Source organism: Miniopterus natalensis, chromosome 13 (genome assembly GCF_054644295.1).
Source record: "Miniopterus natalensis isolate mMinNat1 chromosome 13, mMinNat1.hap1, whole genome shotgun sequence".
NCBI lineage: Eukaryota > Metazoa > Chordata > Mammalia > Chiroptera > Miniopteridae > Miniopterus > Miniopterus natalensis.
In genome coordinates this window covers 58136073-58153023 of record NC_142093.1, presented here as the reverse complement: position 1 = coordinate 58153023, position 16951 = coordinate 58136073, and the positions used below count along the sequence as shown (strand labels likewise).

General features: G+C 40.5%; 1 protein-coding gene and 1 non-coding gene across 2 annotated transcripts in view; both read left to right on the top strand.

Moving 5' to 3' along the window:
- The first annotated feature begins 9941 nt into the window (after positions 1-9941).
- TMEM182 (transmembrane protein 182) overlaps positions 9942-16951 on the top strand; it is a 52666-nt gene continuing 45656 nt past the window's right edge. The window contains exons 1-3 of the mRNA XM_016199483.2: positions 9942-10107; positions 10341-10440; positions 12015-12113. Coding sequence (XP_016054969.1) covers positions 9976-10107; positions 10341-10440; positions 12015-12113 — 331 coding nt within the window. The 5' untranslated portion in view covers positions 9942-9975. The remainder of the gene's footprint in view (positions 10108-10340; positions 10441-12014; positions 12114-16951) is intronic.
- Positions 12817-12943, top strand: LOC148091710 (small nucleolar RNA SNORA25). Its single transcript, XR_015715575.1, has one exon. It is a non-coding gene; the product is annotated as a small nucleolar RNA SNORA25 (small nucleolar RNA).

The window sequence follows — 16951 nt, the reverse complement described above, 5'->3', positions numbered from 1 at the left end:
CAAACTTGGTCTATAAGGAGTCATTAGAAATTTTTAGCTGAATAGTCATAGGAGCTTATAGCCTTTCATCATTTTCCACTGTAGGTTGGCAAACACTTGGGCCCTGCTTCTCCCTACAGGCCCTTGTTTTTCCCAGCAAGTCAGGTTGGTTGGCTGTTTACCTGAGAACTCCATTCTCTCGTGGGTTCAAGAAAAGTCATTAATTTGAAGTTTGTCTCACATTTTGTTTGTGGAAAATGTGGGCAGAGCGCTCTTTGCAGCTCGCTACACCTCCAAGATGAAAATGGAAACCTTATTTTTCTCCTTTTATAATAATTCTTTGAGAACTGAAGTTGAAGTGAAATCTGCCTGGAGCATCTATAACTCCTGGCCTTAGTCCCATGTTCTGGTGACACATGAGGGCCCAACCTCAAGTCTTCACTTAACCTGAGTTACCTTCTAATGGGCCTTATTTCCAAATACAGTCACATTGGGGGTTAGGGATTCAAGGTATGAATTTTGGGGTACACAAAACACTCCAAAATAAGAAACCTTGCCACACAGAGATTTAGAATTGCCTCCATTTCCTCACTGAGAATGTGGAGGAAATTGTAGCACTTACTGCAGTGGGTTATTATGGAAGTTAAATGAGTTGACAAACCCAGAGCACTTAAAATAATGTTTGGGACAAAGTGACTGCTGTAAGTGCGGGTGTTGTTATTTGTTGCTGCTGTCATTTTTGGCATTTAGCTGTTGTGTTATTAGAGTATCCTAAGCACTTACCCCATACCATTTGTGCAACTAAATTAAACAGAGCTTAAAGGACCTGGCTGAGCGGAACAAGAAGAGAAGGCTGCGGAGCCATGTGTGTAGGACCTGTGGGGCCACCTTCCAAGATCCTGATGACAAGGCCCTCTCCCTCTCCTCTACTGCTTCTGCCTGCGTTTCCACCCAAACACCAGCTATTTTCTCCGCAGGGAGGCCTGGGGCACTGAGCTCCCACGAATGTGTCTCCCCACCTCTCCCAGTCTCTTTCTCATTGATTAGATTGTCTTTCCTTTGGGGCACTGGACGTGAACTGGCTCAGAGACCCTGGGCTCGTTTGAGCCTCTCTCCTTGGGAAAGTAGGTGGGAATGGAAATTAAAAGCCCATCCTCATCTTTACCAACAAAAAAGGACCCAGTGGCAAAGGCATTTAAGGAGAGGGTAGTATACTCCAGAGCCAAGGTTAAATAAAAATGTCTTTCTTTAAATTAAGACTGAAGTCCTGCACTCAGATTAATGAAAAGCCTTTCACAACCAAGGGGCAGGAGAAGGGAATCTTTTCATTTATGAGGCTTCTGGCAGATGGAATGTAACATGTCCCCTCAGAAAGAATTACAACAAAACAATGAGCAAATGATATCAAAATTGTAATTGTTTAAAATGTCTATTTGTTTACATAATGGACACATTCCTGCAAGTGACATCGTTTTCATTTCCAGTTTTATGAATCAAAGAATTTCCCTTTGGTCCCAGTTTTTTTATGTGGAATGTCTTATTGTAGATTGATTGAAAATGAGGGCAGATTTTTAAGAAATATGTTCCGAGTTTTTTGCCCTTTCAGGAGTTCATGCACTTAAGTGCACTAGTAAGAGTTCTTTATGGACCTGAACCCAGAGTTGGGCAGCAAACCTTTTTCAAAGTGAATTATATTTTTGTAATATAGCTGCTTCTGTGTGAGTTACTTGTGTACCTAGATCTCAATTGAATGGATTGTAAACTGCCTAAATTAATGAGGGGAGTGAGCATCTGAATCTTGTAACAGTTGTGTTCAGTGCAAGTTATTCCTCAGGGCCTGGGTACTTTGATGGCACCATATTAATTAAATATATATAGCATCAAATGCTGTGAAAATAATAAATCCTTGACTACAGTGTTTGCATTATATCAAAATTCCAATAACTGATCATAGTATCCCATGGAATGCCAATTTTACCCGTGGCCAGCAGATGGCAGTGTTCAACGCAGGTCAGTTCAAGGCAGTAAGCAATATTTGGTCAGCTAAGTTTTTACTGAGCACCTCCCTAAAGCACTGTGCTAGGAGTTATGTAGCCATAAACAAAAACAGAATCAATTAGAGTTTACTGCCGCTATAGAGTTTATTTGTTGTTCTTGTACTATGTGTAAGATGAGAGGACTTGTGAGTAATCTTTTAATGTACATTGTGGTCCTGTTGTCATATTGATGAGGGAGGTAGCAGGGAGGATGATACACAAGAACCAGGAACTGTAATACAAAACAGAGATTTAAAAGTTCATTAGAGCCCGGCCAGGCATGGCTCAGCGGTTGAGCGTCGACCTAGGATCCAGGCGATCCGGGTTCGATTCCTGATCAGGGCACATGCCTGGGTTGCGGGCTGCAGCCGATCAATGACTCTCATCATTGACGTTTCTGTCTGTCTCCCTCTCCTTTCCTCTCTCTGAAATCAATAAAGATATATTTAAAATAAAAATAAAATAAAAGTTCATTAGAGTGGTGGAGACATACGGTGATGGTTCACCGGGAGTAAAAATCTGTTTCAATAATGATCATAGGGAAACAATTGATTTTAAGCTCATCACTCAGTTTACTGTCTTACACGTAGGACTATGTGACCACAATCTGTAGCCTTTAGGAACAGATGTGTTTAGAACTCAGAATTTTGAGGATTTTGGAAAAGTAACTTTATGCATATACTGTGCGTTGCCTGACACTCCCAATGGAACTTGGGGAGCATTGTAATCAAACCTACTCATACTTAAGCCATCAAACACATGAAAGCTCACACTATAGTTTATACACATGCTCTGCCAGGCAGGGCTGCTCTGCCTAAAGCTTTTGGTTTCCAGAGATTTTAGATATTGAAATGGCAGATATAAGTATTGGGGATCTATAATATACTATTTCATAATGAAGATGAATCTATCCTAACCATCTCCAAAAACCCATTCTGGTTTCTGGAAAATGATTCCTACACTGTAAAAGCCTTGAGAGTTTGATTCATACATTTGTTTACAAATTTGTTCAGCATTGTTAGATGCTCTTATTTTTTTTTACGCTAAAGTGAACTGGAATTAATTTTGTTTTGAGAATGTTTAAAAAGTTTCATTAGCTATTTTGAGATAATTGAGACATTTGCAATATCAGGATCGGAAATTATTACCTGGGGGAGAGGGGTATACACACACAATTAACTAAATAAAAGGACATTAGATAAAAACAGGCAAAGCCTTTCATTGTTTACAGTCATTCAGCCTTTGGTCGTCAAGTTTCACTTAACTTGTAAAAATAGCAAGGGGGGAATTCACCACAGTATCTTGGAATGCTAACAACCTTCATACACTCTAGATTTTAAATGATTCATTTTTAAACTTTGTTTTAATTAAACAATTAAGTTAAAAACATTTTGGCCACAATTTCTCTAAGTGACAAGCGACTCCAAAAGGGAGTCCGCAGGAAGTCAGGAGGATCTCCAAATGAGATTGTGATAGGAGAAGTAAGCGGGATGAGGGAAAGAAAGGGGTGACCAAGGAGCTCAAGGAACTTGCAGAACGGAAAACTAAACCACACCAGCCCTCTTAGCTAGACGCGCACCTTCTAATACCTGATTTCACAAAATGTCTGTTTGTTTTGCCTCATTGTTTAATTTTTATGTTGTCCTCAAAAGTATTTGAAGACTCTTACATAAATGCATACTAATAACAGGTTAAAAAGTGTGTATGAGGGGAAGGAAAAGGGAAAGGGAAAGGGAAAGGGAAAGGGAAAGGGAAACTAAGGAAGTCAGGGCTGGGAAGGGGACATTGCCTTTTATCCATTTGCTCCTGAGCTTTCTAGGTACCAAAGTGACGAGGAGCACTCAGTGCCCCAGCAGAGACGCTCGTTGAGGTCAGAGAGCACATGGTGTTCACTGTCTCTCTTCTGCGACACAGCACTCTGTCTTAGAACGGGCAGGTGATAACTGTTTGAGAAATTGACTGTCTCTGAGATTAAAAGTGACAGCAGTGCTCCTTGAAAACACTTTATAGGACTCAGAAATTTACTACTGGTCTTCATAGGGGACACTGTAGGTGAAGGAAACAGCATCCCCAGTAATATCTTAAACACAACGGGGCAGATTTTTTATGGGACTTGGATTCATTTGTTCATTATTATAGTAATTTGCTAATTAACCAAATATTTCTTGACCTATTTTTTCCAAGAGGCAGGGATTCAGAAACTGTCTAGCAGGGCAAGTGTGTAATTAAAAAAATATGGGAAAGTGTTACAGGTTGTCTAGTACAGTCTCGTTGGAGAACACTCATGGTAGCTCAACACCTGGAAGATGCAGCACATAGTAGGGACGTGGTAAATATCTGTTGAAAGGGTTAATGAAAAGTTCATTGGACAGATGGAAGAGGACAGCGTATAACTAGAGGGGAGCAGAGTTAGGCAAAGATTTGGGGGCTGCTTGCTGCCCAGGAGGGAGGACAGCGTGCATGGCTGTGGCACCAGGTGAGAAATCACTCTGGTGAAGGAAACTGAGCCTGAGATGGTCTGGAATGCTGATGGGGGGGGCTTCCTTTTATTCCTTTTTAAACATTTTCATAAAGAATGACCAGCTACTGGCAGGATAGAAAGAAGCCTGATTTCTGATGTGCCAACTTCTTTGACACGCTTCATCCCGCCTCAAGGCCCCAGGCACCCTCTGAAGCACTGTTCCCATTTTCCCTATAAAAACAGACCCTCAAGAGTTGAACAATTTGCCCAAGATCACTCATCTAGACAGAAAACTCACTCTTAACTCCATGAAATCCTCGTTCTAAAAGACTGTCCATGAGGGACAACACAGGCAAGGGAGCTGGTGCCCACAGTTGCCAGGTTCACCGGGTCAGGGGGGGTCCCTCACTAGTCCCCACTCAGCACCTTGCCTCTTCACTTAGCTTCGGGGGTACAGGGAACTCCAGGTTGAAAGCTGTAACAAAGCCATGACTAACACTGGGGATGCAAACATAGGAACATAACCCGTAAACTACTGTGAATTACCTTTGGCAGTGGGACTCCATATAGATCTCTCTTTGCTTACCTCTGGCCTTTTTTTTTTTTTTTAATCTTTAAAAACTTTTTCAATTACCATTGAGATTCAATATTATGTTAGTTCAAGGTATATAGCACAGTGCTTAGACGTTTATATAACTTACCATGTGATTCCCCTGATAAGTCTAGTACCCACCTGGCACTATCAGCTTATTCTATACATTTATGGGTATGTTTCTGTTTTGTTTGCTTATTTTGTTTTTAGATTGCCCTTTTCTGTCTGACTTATTTCCTTTAGCATAATACCTTTTAGGTCCATCCATGTTGTCACAAATGGTAAGATTTTATAATGGCTATCATCAGTAAATCAACAAACAACAAGTGTCAGCGAGGATATGCAGAAAAGGGAACCCTCGTGCACTGTTGGTGGGATTGCAAATTGGTGCAGCCACACAGTATGGAGATTTCTTAAAAAATTAAAACTAGAACTACCATATGACCCAGCAATCCCACCTCTGGGTATTTACCTGAAGAAATCCAAAACAGTAATTAAAAAAGATACATGCAGCCCTGTGTTCATTGTGGCATTATTTACAGTAGCCAAGATAGGAAGCAGCCTAAGTGCCTGTTGACAGACGATTAGATGAAGAAAATGATGGTACATGTGTACAATGGAATCTTGCTTGGCCATAAAAAAGAATGAAACATCTGGACTTCTTCATGTGACCAAGAAAATCTTTAATTCCTAGGATCAAAAAGACTTTTAGATGCTAAAATTTCCGACCAAGAGAGTGGACACTCACAGAAACTGGTCATTTTGTGTTCTGCGTATTGAAGACTTAGTTGTATCCAAAGTACTTAATGTGCTTAGTATGGTGTCTGCCACATGGTGGATGCTCATGAGTATTAGTTATTATCATTCTCCTTGGTTTTCATTTTTGATCATCACGCTCTCCCACAGGTTGGACCCTGAGACACCATGCTTATGCTTGTGGCCTTGCACATCCAGTGTGACGGTCATATCAACACAAAGTGGATTCTGTATTCACATAGGGACAGGTATGCACAATAGCAGTGCAGTTGCTTTATTATAGGGTTATTGTGTGTTGAGGCTGGTGCCCAGTATGTCTGTGTCTCCTTGTCTCCTGGCCTTTCACTAGAAGGGAGGGAGGAAGTGAAAGGAGAACCCATGCACAGATTTGTAAAGAGATTGTGAGAACACAACTGTTTAACAGTCTTCCTGGGGCATAGACAGCTTTCTAGGCTACTGAAAGAACTTGGGGAAGAGACACTGAATGGCTGTTAGAAATATTGTAGAATCATGGAAAATTAGAGGAGCTTTAAATGACTGGCAAAGGATCTAATATTCTGAAGAAGACACTTTTTGATCCCTGATTGTAGGTTCCACTTCATTTCTCCGTAAGAGTCTAACATAGATTTATTTTTTTTAAAATATGTCTTTATTGATTTCAGAGAGAGGAAGGGAGAGGGGGAGAGAGAGAGAGGAACATCAATGATGAGTCATTGATCTCCTGCCTCCTGCACACCCCCTGGTGGGGATCGAGCCCTCAACCGGGGCATGTGCCCTGAGTGGGAATTGAACCTTGATTTTCTGGATCCTAGGTTGATGCTTAACCCCTGAGCCACGCTGACTGGACTAACATAGATTTTTAAAAGATGGTTTGTGGGCATCTGCTGAGGAATTTCACAAAGAGCAAGCCAGGCCAGATCGGGCCATCTCTCCTGGGATGGGTCACCAGTGGATATCTCAGGAGGTCACACATTTGCATCTCAGCCAAGAGTCCCGATATACATCGATTTTTATTTTATTTTAGTGCCTGATATGTGCTAAGCACTATAAGAAGCATTGGGGATGACTGAGCTAGAGGATTTCAGTTTTATGATGTCAGAGTATTGTATATCTTTCTCAGAAAGATGCCTACAATGGAATGGTTGGAATAATCAGATAGGTCACATTAATAACTGGTTTAGTAAATATACATTTTTATAATGATGCTTATGCATTCTAGGATATGGTGAGAAAATCTTAGTCAGTGATGAGCCTAGTCCAGAAGATATATCTATTTTTTGTGTGACAAAGACACAAATTGAGATGAATTGTGACACTAACAAAGTTTTACACTCTTTCCTACTTATTTAAAAAATCTAGTTGTATATGTACGAGTGTGTGATGTGTGTATTAAAGATTTAATACTAATGCAGAGATTTTTATGACAAACCATTGGGATAGAAATAAAATAAGTAAAAACCTTCCTAAAAAGACTCTCCTTCCTCTCCCCACAGCAACGTTATCACCTACAACCACTGCTGCACAACCACAAACGCAGTTCCTGACCCTGGGAGGCGGTGTGTGGGTGAGCAGGAGAACGTGTCCGTTATTACAGCCTGTGTGTACTTCATTCTAAGGGACCATTGTCGTCACCCAGCTCACAAACTCCTCAGGTCAAGGACTGTGTATTATAACCTTAAAATCTGATAAAATGCCGGGACCCTCACAAGTTCTCAATAAGCTCTTTTTTGATAATGTATCTTTCTTCCCCCAAAATCCTTAGGTTGATCTAATATTGCATTGATTACAGGATCGCATCTGTATTCTTTTCTTACTGCTGCTATATCAAATTAACACAAAGATAGTGGCTTAACACAACACAAATTCATGACCCTACGGGTCCAGATGTCAGAAATCCCCCAAATCGAGGCGTTGGCAGGGCTGCGCTCCTTCCTAGAGGCTCTCGGGGAAAATCTGTCGTTTTTACCTCTTCCAGCTCCTAGTAGACCCACATTCCTTGGCTGTGGTCTCCCTCCTTCGCCTTCAGCAGCAACACTCTGACCCGTTTCCCGGCTACATTTCTTTCTCTGAGCACTCAGCCTGGGAAGATGCACTTGCTTTAAGGGCCCGTGCATTTGGACAGGGCCTGCTGTGGCCCAGGGAATCGCATGTGGGTGTCGCATTCACAGCGTATGGGATTAGGGTTAGGGTGCAGCTCAGGGCCTGCTGAGAGCCTATTACGCAGCATCCAAGTGGTCCCAAGGAAAGCGGTGGTCCCAAGGTCTCCACTGTGCCCAGAACATTTCAACTCCACTTCTCTTTAACCTTGAAGTCTGTAGTAAAGAAGCAGAGCGGCAAGGACACTTGGGGGTGTGCCAGCCTAAGGGGTGCTTAAGGGAGCAGAATGTTTACCTTAGAGGAAAAGAAGACCTATATTCAGGGGTGGACTGGGGGTTGCACTTCCAGGGGAGCAGGACGATCATTTCCTTAGGATATCAGAGAGCTCTGTCATATGCGCAGACAGGGGACAGAATCGGGTGGATTACATTTAGGGAAACAGCTTTTGGTAGAAATTGAGGCAGAGCAGTGTTGAGGCAGAGCAGTGTTGAGGCAGACATTATTGATGTCTTACGTCCAACAGGCTGGAAATGGCATGGCTTGATGACGTGGGGAGTCTTTTAAAGGAGATTTAAGCATTAGGTAAGGGATCAGCTGAGGTGAACTCTCAAATTCCACTTAACCTTCACAGTCACTGATTCTGTGACTTAGACTTCCATTCATGACCTTTGGGCACCTCCAGTTGCATAGAGCTGGAGCTGGCCAAAGCCCTACATCCTTCCTGAGGAGGCATCTTTGTGTCCTTGCCAAATAGACATCTAGAGATGCCAAAACAAGAAGTGGGGAAGGAAGCTGGTAGAGTTCAGGTGCCTCTTAGAGATGCAGTGACTCATTGCCATTGAGAATATAAAACCAATAGCCACAGAGGCAGCACGGATTTAAAAATATTATACAAATAGTTAAAAATTTTCTCTGGCATATTCAGACATGGAAAGAAACCATAGAGTCAAGGCATAAAGGAAGTGTCGATTCATTGCTATGAGGTGGCTTGTTTGGGTATTAAGTATGACTCATCTTTTGAGGAAATTGGATACTTCTAATGAAGAAAACGAGAGAGTGGACCAGATCCTTTCCTCTTAATCCAGAAAGCAATATAGTTTTGAGAATTATTTCATCAGTCCACTTTTGGGATGATTATTTGGAATGACTTGTATGAGATCTGGGAGCTGCTGTAAAGCACATTTTATTTTTTTTCCATCACCATTGATCCCCCCCATACCCTCTTCCACCTCCACCCCACCACAGTCGCCACACTGTCGTCCACATCTATGAATTCTTTCTTTTCTGCTCAATCCCTCCACCCACTCCCCAACACCCCTCCCACCAGAGCTGTCTGTCTGCTCTCTATGAGTACATTTTAATACTTTAAATAGTTTATGTTACCATATCCTTGGATCTTTCCAGTACACATCTGAATGTCTAGGTTATAAACCTGAACTATATTCAGTTTTATGTTAGACCATTCGACCCCCAAACTATTGTCTATCCCCAACATGTCCAAAATGAATTAAGAAATTAATCACAATTTCAATGGTATTCAAGAGAAACCTCTGTGGTTCTTTAGAGCTGCCATTTATGTATTTTCAGAGGCAGCCTTAAGTGTCTCTGGGCCACCCTAGACTAAGAGGAGCTTGCTCAGACACGTAGCACGGGGCCAATACTGTCAATGACCTCTTACCATCCCTCTTCTTTCCGCGTCTATGGATTACCCAATAGCAATAATGATCACTCCAGCCAGCTCTTGATGCCCCTCTGTACAGTCAGGGGAAGGTCAGCTATTTTTTGATCCCCAGGGGAGAGAGAGCTCCTCAATCAGTTTCCTAAAATAGCTGGCCATTCCCAGCTGCTGGGCTGGAGGCCCTCCAGGGGCGAGCAAAGGGAATACAGTCTGCCTGCTGGCCGTGAGGGAGAAGCCACCAAAACATGAGCTAGGAGAGGCTTCTCGAGACGATTCTGCCTACTCAGAATCTTCATTTATTTTTTGTTGAGAAGCTAGGCGGCTGCCATTCTTTTCAATTTCTTGTTGTACTTAAAGGGAAGCCAGGGAATTGAAAATGAGACTAAACGTCGCCATCTTCTTTGGGGCTCTCTTTGGGGCCCTAGGGGTTTTACTCTTCTTGGTGGCTTTTGGATCGGACTATTGGCTTCTCGTGACTGAAGTGGGGAAGTGTTCCAGTGACCAGAATGTGCGTTTCTTTTTCAAAGTATTCCTGTGTGAGGTGGTGGTGAGGGTGGCCTTGGTTTCCATTTGACCCTGGAGAATAGTAGGGGAGTGTCTGTTTCTTCGTAGAAGAGATTGGCAGAAAGCTACTGGTCGTCATTATTGGGATAAAAGGCAGTGCTTTGGAAATTTCATGGATATGAGCCTTTAGGTGACGTTCCTTGTGTTGACAAGGTACTTCATTTGTGTTCCCTGCAGATGGAGAACGTCACCTTTCACCACGAGGGATTCTTCTGGAGATGTTGGTATAATGGGATTGCGGAAGAAAACAGTTCCAATATCTGGAAGTTCTGGTACGGTAAGTGCACTTTTGTTTCATTTTCTCCTTTGTCTTTAAAATAAAAACGAGCAGCTTCTTATTTAGTACCTGTCCCTAACAAAATAGGGTTGGATTCTTAGTTGCAGAATTTCAGTAGGGTCTCTTCAAAAGGTTCATCAAGTGATTGCTGCTCAGTAAGTAGAAATGGCTGTAGCAACAATTATTTTATCCTAACATATAAATGGGAGGTTGACCTTTGTGGAAAAACCGAGTTATCTGCTGTTTCCTTGTTCATATTTAAAATACACCAACCCTAACAAACAAACAGGTATAATTTATAGTATTTTTTCCGAGCGTCCATTGCTATATTGTAAATAAATGTTTTTATTTTTTAAAAATCCAGACATAGAGATGCATTATTTCATATTCATGGATTCAAAGTTAAAAAACCCCTTTTTTGTAATGAAGCTCAACCCCCGCCTCTGGCAGAGGAAAGCGCGCTCGACCTGGGCTTCCACCAGGCTCGCAGCGCCTCGCTTCTGATGTTCGCATTCTGTCAGAGGGACTTTAAGGTTTCTTTGAAGTTGAACAGCTTCTTAAAAATACGATGCATTCTTTCAACTGTGCTTCTTATATTGTATTCGTCTTTGAAAATCATTTTATTGAAAATAGCTAGCCTTTAGCTTATTGCAGCAAACAAAGGGAAGAACGAACGGTGTATTACCCTAAAGCCTATTGTGCTTGAAATTATTAGTTTCCTTATGAAATACTCCTGTGATGAGCCCAAATACGATATTTACAGAACAGTGAAGATGATGGACTATGTAGTAAAAATATACGATCACGGAAGACTTGAGCAAGCCGATGGCACGTTGCGTATGTTAAAGGACCAGAGTAGTGATGAAATGGCATTTTGAGAAATTTTACAGACCATCTTATAGTCATTTCAGGAAGGAAAATAGGCAAGTGATATATTACAAATTCTTGAGACTTTGGTAAAGTGGGGTGTATCAGACTGTGCAAGAGGAGGCTTTTGCCAGGGACTTAGAGAAACAGATTATTTTACCCCCTTAAAATGTATGCAGTGAAATCTCCAAGTTTTCAAACAACATACAAGTTCTTTCTCGTGGTTTCTTCAAATGCTAGAAACATATTGAATCATTAAGTCATATGATCTATCATTTCCATCTTTCCCCTAAAAAAAAGTTAAAGAAGAAATTTTATATTGATTGGTACTGATCAAGGTTAAATCTAAGCTTATTAGATTTTCAAAACAATTCCTTTTTGAATAATGCCATGCTAGGCATTATGTAAGGAGCTGAAGACTATGGCTGGGCAAAGAAATGAAATGCAGCGCCTTCAACTATAAGGTGATGGAGAAAAGGGGTTCTCTGCATTGAGACGTGTCGTGAGCTGGATGTTTGGGATGCATCCTCTTCTCTGTACGAGAGTTTTAGAAAGCCTCCCCTTCACCCAGCCGTTCTCTGGGTTTGTTCACCTATCCCACAGTTTTATTTAGCATATGTATCCGCAGACTCCCTATTTCTCTTCTGTTAGGAACGAGTCCTCACCAGGTGCTCAGTAACATACCATTGGTTTTGTCGCCTTCCTAGGCAATCAGCCAGCATCCAAGAACTGCGCACATGCCTACCTGTCGCCGTACCCCTTCATGAGAGGCGAGCACAACTCCACCTCCTACGACTCTGCAGTTAGTAAGTAGAATGTCCACAGAATGTCTCTGAGAAAACATGTCTCCCTGGAAAATGCCACCACAACACTTTTGTGGGCAATGAAAAAATAATTTAATATCTGTAATTTCAACATTTTCTCCTACATCAATCTGTTATATACAAAAGCATAAGATGTCATTTTTAACACACTATTTATAATCCTAATAGACTATAACCTTAGTGTAAAAGTTAATTATCACTTACTTGCCATTTATAAAGATAACTTTTTAAAAGTGTGTTTTCTGATATAGAAATAGTAATGTTTGTTAGGGAGAACTGCTTCTTAAAGGTTTAACTGAACTACAATGTCTTACGGTAGAAAATACTATAGTATACACTCTGCTTGTAGGACATTTTTTTTTGCAGTTGCTACACATAAGAATCTGATTTTGTTCCTGTGTTCCTACAAAGTAGGTGCACTTGCTTCTGGGACAGCCCGCTGAAGAAGAGTCAGGTGTCATCAACTGGGAGTTCTGACTATCTACCTTCTTGTTGTTGTATTTTCATACTATTTGTTCTATTGAAAGTACATAAGCATAGTTTCTATGGAAAGTACATAATATGCTGTACATAAATTTAGTTTTACAGAAAGTACATAAGTTTAATATGTCAACTTTATTCTCAGTTGGTTTCATGAAGTTTTAAATAAAGAATGTTCATCCTAATTTTAAAACTAAGGGTTGGTAGGTCATTTCAAAGAGAACTTGTGGAACCAAACCCAGGAGCTCTTAACACTGTGACCAAAGACTGAATTTCTCCATAGGATGTAACTGTCACTCAATAATGCTGTATTTTACTGAGGAAAGAAAAGATCTAATCGCTTCTATCCATGATTTGTGACATTGGAAAGTAAATAAATGTCTCCAAAATTAAAAGAACAAACCAGAAAACCCCCACAAAAAACTAAGAGTTGGTACATAATTTGCTAATGTCATAAACAGAGCCAAAAATATTTGTTTTTCAAAGAGAATACATAATATATTTAATATTCTGAATAAATGTATATAAGTCAGGATTTTCCAGAGAATCAATAGGAGATACATAAGAAAGATATTGAGGAAGAGACTTTAAGGAGTTGGCTTGTGCAGTTGTGGAGGGTGGCAAGTCTGAAATCCGTAGGTCAAGCCTGTAGGCTTGGAGATTCAGATGAGTTGATGTTGCAGTCTTGAGCTGGAGGCTGGAAACCCTGGTGAAATTTCTATGTTTCAGTCTTGAGGAGAATCCCTTCTTCTTCAGAAAACCTCAGTCCTTGTTCTTAAAGCCTTCAACTGATTGACTGAGGCCCACCCTCATTATGGAGGGTACTCGGCTTTTCTTATAGTCTACTGATTATAAATGGTAATCACATCCATCTAGTACCTTTACAGCAACACCTAAATGAGTGTTTGACCAAACAGCTGGGTATCATAGTATAACCAAGTTGACACATAAAATTAACCATCACAGAACTTCCATTATTCATCTACTTTTTATCTTTCTATAAAATTACGTATTCCTATACATTATAATTTTGTTTTAAGTTTGTCAAAGGTGGTAGCATTGGTTTTGTCACATTATTAACATGGCATTTTATGGAGTGGAATGGGGTCTGCATAGGAAAAGAGCTGAGCTGAGCCACAGCTGTGCTTGTCTACCTGAGTTGCTTGTCACAACATAGTCGAAAGGATTGTGACTGTTGGTCTAGCAAATGTGTGTGGTGTGGATACTCTTTCCCATTAAAACTGCATGAGGTTCCTTGGCCAGTGTGGCTCAGCTGGAAGGGCTTCATCCTGAGCACTGAAAGGTTGCCAGGTTCAGTTCCTGGTCAGGGCACACGCTCAGGTTGTGGGCTCGATCCCTGGTAGCGTGCGTGCAGGAGGCAGCCGATTGATGTTTCGCTCTGAGGGTGATGTTTTGCTTTCACTTCGATGTTTCTCTCCCTCTCTCCCTCACCCTTTCTCTCTCTCTAAAAATGTAAAGACACAACTGCATGAGGAATCTCATTTACATTTGTCACAGCCTCTTGTATGATGGGGATCTTCTCACTGCTAAGAGAAGAGATGGCATAGGGAAGAGTAAGGTAAACCATTTTATATTACAAAAAGTTACAAAAAGGCCTTCCTTCCCCAACATTTTTACTTTTATAAAGTAAACTAAGAAGTAGTGTAGGGTTGGCTTTCCAGAACATTACCTATTTGCATAAATATTAGTATTGTTGTTGTTGATATTCATAAGTTGAGGGCCTGAGATGACACAGGTATCGTAGGCATCATGTGTTTTAGAGTGAATCTGCATAATTGAAAAGTCTGCACCGCCAGGGGACAGTGGAGAACTTGAAAAACAAGGTAACATAATCTATGCATAAGAATTGCGATGGAGATGGATAGTAAATGCATGTCAAAATAATTATACTCCAGTTACAATTAGAACTATTACGTGGCACTGCATATAATTACTGTGTCATGTTTTAGATCTAGTGACAAAACCATATTCCAAATTTTTTTTTTTTTTTTTAATTATCAAACTCCTCTTTGGCTTATTCACTTTAACCAACTTTATCAAATACTTGAAGTCCAACTGACTGAGATGGGAAGAGGTATGTCCTACAACAGAGACAGTATATACACATTTCGTTTATCTTCATTAGATTGTATACTGATATCTGACATTATATTTGGGTGATTTTTAATTATTTTCTTTATCTGGGATAAGGGCACAGATTTCATCAGAAGGTTTCTACCTGCCGGAAAGTGTGTGTTTCCTAGTCAATGGGTCTTCACTAGACTCCAGAGCTCCTCCTTACCTTCATGTAGCTTTATAACTATCAGGCATTATACATTTGCCAGTTTATCTTGGGTAAATTCAAAGTATTGCTTACAAAATGTGATGTGTCCTGGGTTGGCAAATTATTGGTAAAATGATTTTGTATTCTCCTGAGGTTTTACAGTTACGGTTACCCAATATCGAAACCAGTGAACATAATACAGTGGTGTATGGTTTTTCTGGAAGGACTATTTTAGAATCATTGGATACTACTGATGAGATTATTTTGTTTCATAATCTGGAGACTAAGACTGAGGTTCAGAGAAACCACGTGATTGTCTTGACACAGCTGGCCATTGCCAGACTGATGCAAAGCTTCAGTCTCTGGATTTTGTTCACTGATAATCTTATAAACTACAGTGAATAAAATGGCTAATTTTAGTGCTTAAAATTAGTGTAAGTCTTTTAGTTGAATCTCAATGAAAGAACAAATTAGACTCATGTTGGTTTTTTCTACCTTTCTGTCTGATCTCTACCTGTGTATAGTCAGTCTAATTCAATGTTTCCTTTATTTTTTAAATCAAATATATTACCTAAAATTCAGTGATGCTCAAATCTATTTATTCGAATGCCTAGCAAATAGAGGGTGATCTAATTCTAAGTATTGCTTTTTCAGGTAGGATTGTATACTTTGAAGTCCATTAAACAATTTCATTGCCTTTGATATCTGTCAGAATTTAGATTTTCTGGTTTGTCTCATGCTTAAACTCAGTCACAGTTCATTTATTTAGTATCATTTGACAATGATGTGATGAACATAGATTAATTTTTAAGATAATTCAACCCCTGAGTAAACTAATAATTCTTTTGCATGTCCCTCTAGCCTTTGACCACACCTGCATGAAAATCCTCATTGCACTTAACTGTAATTCTGTTTACCTCAGTTTCCCTTTATTTATTGCAACTCTCTAAGGCACAGAATGTAACCTACTCATATTTACATTACCAGAACTTAGTATAGTGCCTGGTGCTTAGTAGATGCTTAAATATTTGAAAAAAAGTGATGCTGCAAAAATTACAGGTAGTATTTTCAGCAGCTATTTTAATTTTATTTTTTTTGAAGCGGAACACTTTAAAAACTAATTTCATACTTGGCTTTTCTCTTGAGCAGAATATATTGAACATAATTTCATCTTTTCTTGATGAGTTGGAACAAGCACATACACGCGGGCCAGCGCCATGGCCTCCTTTGAGTTCCCCAGAAGCAGTATTTGTCTTCTTGCCCCAAGGCCTTTGCACGTGCCCCCCTCCTCCCCCAAAATGACTGCTCTCTCCGCACCCTCCTCCCTCATTTCTCTATCAAAGCAGATTTGTCCTTGGTTTTCTAAGGAAGCCTTCCTAGCCTGCATCCCCCACCCCACTAATCCTAGGCCAGGTCCCCCTTGCAAAACTCATGCTTTCATTTGATCATCCATAGCACACATTTTAATTATTTACTTTGTAATTATTTTGTTCATTTATTTTCTTCCCAATTTAACTCTAAGCTCCTACAGCGAAATCATTTGTGTTTGGCTCCCCATAATATCCAGGTAGGCTGAATATTTTGTAGAATGACTATTTCTTGGGAGTCTTCATTACTATACTGTGCTGTGGTACTAAGTATCTATTGATATATGCAGGAATTTTTAAAAACTTTACTAAATGGACCTAGATTACTCTTCAAATTTTTTTATTGATACGGTTTTAGTTCTGAGGTCTCCCAAATTGTTTTCACATGTCAGCTTGTCCTTTGCTTTTATTGTCAGAGTTTATGTATTTAGTCTTCTCCCTGGTCTCCTTTTCCTTCGTCCTTACACAATAAATGTAGGGTGAAGTGACTGATGCGAGACTAGGGTCAGGTAGGCAGCCAGGCACGAAATTTGTGAGCCACACACTAAGCCTTAAGCAACAGAACACAGACAGAGGCTGCGACACAAGGGCTATTTCTCTCCCATGAAAAGAAGTTCAGATGATACTGTCAGGGACCAGGCCCTTTCGCCCTCTCCCGCCGTCCTTGGAGGTGGACAGTCACCACCTTG